The following is a 6,923-nucleotide window of genomic DNA, read 5'->3' on the forward strand; positions in this document are numbered from 1 at the left end:
ATGTTCATAGCAGCACAATTTACCATAGCTAAGATTTGGAAACAGCCTAAGTGCTCATCAGCAGATGAGCGGATTAAAAAACTGGTATATCTACCCAATGGAATACTACACTGCTGTAAAAAAGCAAGAACTCTTACCATTTGCAACAGCATGGATGGAACTGGAGAGCATTATGCTAAGCAAAATAAGTCAGTCAGATATAGATAAGTATCACATGATTGTGCTCACTTGTGGAATATAATGAACAACATAAACTGATGAACAAAAAAAGATCCAAAGACACAGTCATCGAACAGACCGTCAAACTTCAGGAAGGCTGTGAAGGGTGGGAGGTGGAGGAGAGTTCAACCAAAGAACTTGTATGCATATAACCATAGTCAATGGACACAGACAATGCAGGAGGGTGAAGGCTGGGGCTGGGGGCGGGGCAGACTGGGAGAGGACAATAGGGGGAAAAAGGACATATATAATACTTTCAACAATAAAGAATATACAGCCCTAACCATAAAATATATTTTTTTAAAAAAAGAATATACAAAAATGGACTCTGTGACGTAAATGAGAAATTCCTCCCCCTATCTGGCACAGGATGGTCAATTCAAAATAACTGAATATTCCTAACAACTCAGTTCCTCCACATCACTTTGATCAATAGTTCATTACCTAAGTTAGAACTGCTGGAAGAAGCAAACACTTCATTCTATTTGTCCCATATTTGCATGAATATTATGCACTAAATGTTACACTCCTTTGAACTTCAAAAGAGTTATTGGCCTCTTTCACTAGAAGTTTAACAACACAGCATAATGGAGCTACAGAAAGACATTTTCCCAGTTAAAGACTTCAAACCTTGCTGATTCTGAACAGTAACAAACTTTTATATAAGACACAAATGGCTCATTCATCGACTGAAATGCACCATCAATATTTCCTGGGTTCCTGAGCCTGTCTTCCCTCCTAGGAGCACAACTGTAATGATGTCTACTTAGCTGCTAGCAAGTGGCAGCACCCACCTCAACATTTCCTTGTGAAAACAGCTTTCCTCAAATATAGCATTTTTTGCAGACCTCTTCAGATTTTACACCAACTGAATGAGTACCTTTAGCCATAATGGTACCCCCCCTCATTCCACTTTTATATCCAAAATAGGAGGCAAACAAGCTACAGAGCACCTTCTTTGATTTAGAAGCTTATATTCTAACCATCCTGTAAATGATAAAAACAAAACAAACAAACAAAAAAAACCCCTTGGCTTTCTTGGGTAAAATGGTTATCTGGCAACAAGGAGCTACACTCACACATGTTCCCTGAAGTTTTTCTAAGTTAAAAAGAAACAAAAGCCCCTATTTTGCTTTCTTACACTCTCATACCTACCCTTCTATAGAATACATGTGGAATGAGATATTCTTTTAAAGGGTTTTTCTTCTACATAAAAGTAGAAGAAAATTGTGAAAACTTTGGAACAACTAGAAGCACAAAAATGAACAAAAATAATATTCATGAACCTACTACCAGAGATAAAAGAAAATTGGTTCCCTATTACACACCATACATGATTATAAATTTCATATGAAATAAAGAACTATGGGTAAAACCCCAAATTATATAAGCAGTAGAACAATATATAAGAATATGGAGTTAAAAAGACATTCATAGGAATAAAAAGAAATCCAGAAGCCACATGAAATGAATGACAGCTCTGGCTACACAAAAAATTAAAATTCTTTGTGAGAAAATACAACTTAAAGTTTAAAGCCAATGGCAGATGGGTAAGATGATATTTGAAATGCAAAAAGTGAATGAGAAAATTTGAAATAACAAAATGGTAATAAGTAAACTTTTACAAACCAATAAGACAAGCAACCCAACTGAAAAATATGCAATTCACTGAAGAAATACAATTGGATTAAAAAATAACTGAAAGGATGCTCCAGTAAGAAGAAAATACCACATCAAAACTGAAATGTGGTTTTCCCTATTAAACTTATCCTAAAATCCAAGATTAATAATACTTTTGGTAAAAGAATTAGAAATGGGAACTCATACAAAGATAGTGGGAGTATAAATTAATATAACTGTTTTGGAGGAAAATTTGACAGTCCTTAGAAGATTAAAACTGAACATAGACATTGACCTAATGATTCCTCACAAGTACTTACCTAACTGCCTAAAGGTGTTCATTAATGCCTTATTTATAATAGCAAAACCTGAAAACAACCTAAATATCTACAAATAGGGACTGGTTAAATAAACCATGGCACACTTACACAACTGGAAACTGAAGGCATTAGAATGAATATGGTACTTTTATATTGCAATGTTCTGACATGGAAGGATGTCCTAGACACATTGCTGAATAAAAACAAGTTACAGAAAAAGACACATGTCCCATTTTGGTAAAAGAAAACAGTCTATAAACATATAAATGTATTTTCATAACACAGAAAAAAGAGTTTAGAAGAACACATCGCACGCAAACTGTTAGTAATGGCTAGCCTGGGGGTTTGGGATGGGAGTTATGGGAAACATATTCTCTACAAATCTGAGATACTTCCATAGTGTTTTGTAAAGTAAGTATTATTAATTTTATAATATGAAAATGTTAAAATAAGTTAATATAAGTATTTTCCTTGGCTATCAAATTTTCAATAAGTACATTTTAATGGTTACATGATAGTACATTACATGTCCATTCACCAATGGATTGATACTTCCACTGTTAGAGTTGCAGTGTAAAGCTCTGCTCATGCACTGTGTGTGTGTGGTGGGGGCAACATACATAGGGCATATGCTTTGAGATTTCCCCTTTAGTAGAGATAAGTTTGCATATGTCTTTGAGATAGTTAGCTTGGTGTGGCCACAAAGAATGATGCTGAATGGCTCATTCAGGGAATGACCATGACCTTGCCTTCATCCTCTGATTAAAAGCCTGAAACACCAGACCAAAACTGGTGCCCTAGGCCATGTGTTACATAATCATTTTGACACCAACTGAATATCAAAAGGGCTTGGGACAAATTCATAGGCAGTAGGAAATGTTAAAAAGTTACAGTTTTTGGTCTGTAAATAGTTTTTAAGTTGCATTTTTCTTTGTTTTTTCAACTAAGCTCTATATCACATGGGCAATATTCTTCAATCCTTCATAAATATGGAAGGCTTCCCAGAAGAGTTGCTTGTTTTCCCCATGATGCCATCAGTAACAGGCTATAAGGGAAGTTTCTTCCTAAGAGAGAACGGAATTTAAGCCCAGCTGATTGTGGGCTGAGTTGGGCTGAGAATGAATAGAAAACTTTTTTTTATCAAGTCCCCTTAAATCAAGGGGACAACTTCTAGAAAAGGAGGGATCTGATGGAGGATATCGAAGTGGAAGAGGAAGGAGTTTAAGGAATACATGAGGAGAGGTTGATCCAAGCTTCCTTGCTAAGGTCGTGCCCTGCTAAGTTTGGTCTTATGGCCCAATCATACTAGATATCACTATACATCATTCATATTTAAAAACCTAATAAAATCATTATTTTTCCCAATAAAAAGGCTAAGTTTACTCTGAAAATCATAGCAGTACAGAAACACACAAAACAATGGAATAGGTTTGTTCCCCCTTTCAACAAACCTCATGCCTAATATATGTAACTTATGTTAATAGAGGACATAAATGTTTAAATGATAGACTTTGGATACTAATTCAGCTCCTACCAAGAATATTTTCACAGTTCCCTCTTATGAATAAGTTCATTGGAGCAGAGAATGCCCTTTTTGGACCAGTTCCACTTTGTGCTTCTTTTGATGCAGCCAAAAAAGAGAACTACAGCTATGGCTTTTCTTGAAAATTTGGAGCAAGTGTCCAGCTCAGAGGTGGCTGCAATTGGCCCAAAGAAGCTGAGGCTCGTACTGTGTGAAGGCAGCAGAAAGCTCCTAACAAGAGCAGAGAAGTCAATGGTTACTCATAAATCTCCCAAATGTGGCGGCAATGAGGGTTAATTAGCTCCACTTCCTGCCACTCTGTTCTCTCCAACATGTTAGCCCATCACACGGATCGCTGATTTTCTAGAAATATTCCCTGGCTTTGCAGGGAATTATTCCTTTCGATAAATGGTATCCAATTTGCTCACGGTCCCTGGAATCTCAATTTCCTCAAAGGATTTTTCATCTGAATCCAGCTCATGTGAAGCCTTTTTCCTTCTTTATTTTCTGCATAAGGGAATAGGCAAAGCCCACTTTAGTTTTTCTTTCTTTCCCGTTATTCTTTTTCATACACTGAAAACCTTTGCTGAAGAGTCTGAAATTTGAGAAAAATCCAGCTCAACTGTCAGATATTTCTAGAGTTACGTAAAATGGAATGAGATTCGTACAGTTTAAAACAGGAAAAGGAAAATAGGCTAATGTGTCATGTGTACTATGAGATGAAAACTATATGATAATCAGAAAAACAGCCCCAAATTTAGTTGGCCTGATTCAAAACTCTTATTCTCTTATCAATTCATGCATAAACCAGTAACAATCACTTTCTTCTCTTAGAATAATGGCATGGCCACAACACATTCAACACAGATTATAACCACATTTTCAAAGAAATTACAAAAAAGCATCCTGTTTTTAAAACTTGAGACACTTACGTTTTACTTGCTCTGTTTTGCTTCCTTCTAGGAAAAGAAAGAACAGCAACAAGGTAAAGATGTATTTTATTCCTCCCATTTTCCACTTATTTCTCATTTTGGCCACTGCAAAAGGCAACTCAAAACTTCCAGGGTCTGGTGTAGTCAAGCTGTTGGGAAGAAAACAGAAAGACTTTAAAAAGATCCTCTGAAAGTGATGGAGATCACTGATGCTTAGTGTTTCTAACATGCTGGGTGGGGGGGCACTTTGGAGAATTTACATAAGTGCAAGCATTGTTTTCCTGTGTAAGAAATAGAACCTGCCTCTCCTGTCTTGCAAAGACGATGAACATGCATTTCTACCCAATGCTAAGTCAAGTCGTAGGGAAATAAAAATAAATTTTAAAATCTCATTTCTAAGGGAATTAAAGTTGATTTCTCAAGAGATTTTCTTTGGGGGGAAAAAGGGAAATGGGGGGGTGCAAAACAGCTACTTTGGCAAACTAGATAAAACTGATAGGCATGAGACCCAAACAATTTCTGAAAGTTAACTAATCTTATCTTCAAGACTTGTGTTTTATTAATACTTCAGGGATGAGGCACAAAGTTCAGTGTTTCTCCTATGTCCTCCATTGGATCTATAAGGCTCTTCAGTTTGGCTTACTTATGTTGGAAAACATAGATGTAATTAGCAAATGGATGCAATTAAATACCTGAATGGCTCAGGCATATTGTGAAATGGAAATGTAAAAAGGGTCACTTTTCAGAAAATTTAGGCAAAATTAAATAGTTAATGTGTTACATTACACCACCACGCAAAAGAACATTATAAAGCAACTATAATTCTTAAAAATGTGAGACCTACATTTCCAGTCTAAGGGGTAGAAATCTTAAATCTTTTGAGCCTTCAAACAGAGAAAGTTTGCTACAACTCATATCCAGTCACAGGTCATTTCCATAGGCTTTAGAGTTTGCAAAACTCTTCCAATTGGTGATTTGAAAATATTTAAATACTTGAGAAACATCATATTTCAATCTGGGCTTAACCCTGGACGGTAACTCAGCTCATTGAACTTTTCAGAGGATCCAACCTAAATACCTAGTATAAAGAGCTGGAAGAAATGCAAGATGGTCATTCTGGAGAAGTAAATTGTCTTTAGGCTGTGATATGGATACCACAGCTTCTACTTTAAATGCTCTGAAGTTGTCCAGATATTTGAAAATCCATTTATGCATATAATAACCAAAGGATAACTAATCATAGAGAATAACTTGTGTCATCAGCCAGGATTTTCCATACCATTCTGCCTTCTCTACCTCCTCCCTGCTCCTTAAACAAGAACTAAATTGTCCTCAGACATATTCCTAGCCTGTCAAAGGTATAGGTTCTGATGTCTTGGTCCCTCGGTGAGTTTGTGGTCCACCATCAATCATTCATAATGTCTCTGTCTTCTAAGAGCTACCAGGTTCCCTTGAAGCGAATCATTTGCATGAACAGTTGGGACGGTCTTTCTGAGTCTACTTTAATAAGCATATCCCCCAAATCTCCAAATGAGAAATATTTTTTTAAACCACTGAAATCCAATTTATCACAATCACATATGGATCTCAGGAAGTATTTCTCAAACCACAGTTTTCAGGTCTCCCCATGCAAGAACCAACAGGGTTGTTTTTCTTGTACAATGGTTGGGCGATTCAGTGAACAGTAGCATTGCTTCATAACTCATGCTGGCAAGAAAACGGCTCTTAGATTTTTTTTGCTTTTCTTGGGTCCCAACAAATGTTATGAGCAAATAGAAAAGTTGGTGACGAGAGAGCAATTAATCTCTTTTGCTGTTCCTGTCATCTTTGTGGCCTCCCAGGCTGTGATGTAGAACATCAGAAAACTAATCGCTTTATAAATCTTCACTTTTGATTTACAAGATCCTGGAGTCCTGCCTTTGTATTCTGTGCAGAAATATAAACTAAGCAGAGTTCCCTTCCAGGTCTCCTCACCATTCAATTTCTCTTATCCATTTTATTTTTTCTTTTGTGGGAGCAGGGTGGTGCAAGACATTTGTTGGGACTGTAGCAATAAACACAAGCAAGCATTGCTCAGCAAACATGCCGAGTCTTTCACTTGCAAAGAGCCAAACTGTCCTTAATTTTTCAAATTATACTTTGACCCAGTTAACTGGAGTTATTTCTGCATTAACTCTCTGCTTCACACAGGCTATGCCATTGAACTTGCACTGGTTCTTTTACAGGTTACTTAAAAATGTAGCCATTGACATGTTTTGGGGAGATCCAAGCCACAGCAAGAAAACAACAAAGAAAATGAAACCCTGCAAC

The 6,923-nt window shown here is 36.6% G+C and overlaps 1 protein-coding gene across 1 annotated transcript in view; it reads right to left on the reverse strand.

The window, feature by feature from the left end:
- CHRDL1 (chordin-like 1) overlaps positions 1-6,923 on the reverse strand; it is a 187,518-nt gene that overhangs the window by 178,647 nt on the left and 1,948 nt on the right. The window contains 1 exon segment of the mRNA XM_006772733.2: positions 4,614-4,762. Within this exon segment, the coding sequence (XP_006772796.2) occupies positions 4,614-4,762 (149 nt within the window).

The sequence above is a fragment of the Myotis davidii genome, unplaced genomic scaffold, assembly GCF_000327345.1.
Source record: "Myotis davidii unplaced genomic scaffold, ASM32734v1 scaffold1306, whole genome shotgun sequence".
NCBI classification, from domain to species: domain Eukaryota; kingdom Metazoa; phylum Chordata; class Mammalia; order Chiroptera; family Vespertilionidae; genus Myotis; species Myotis davidii.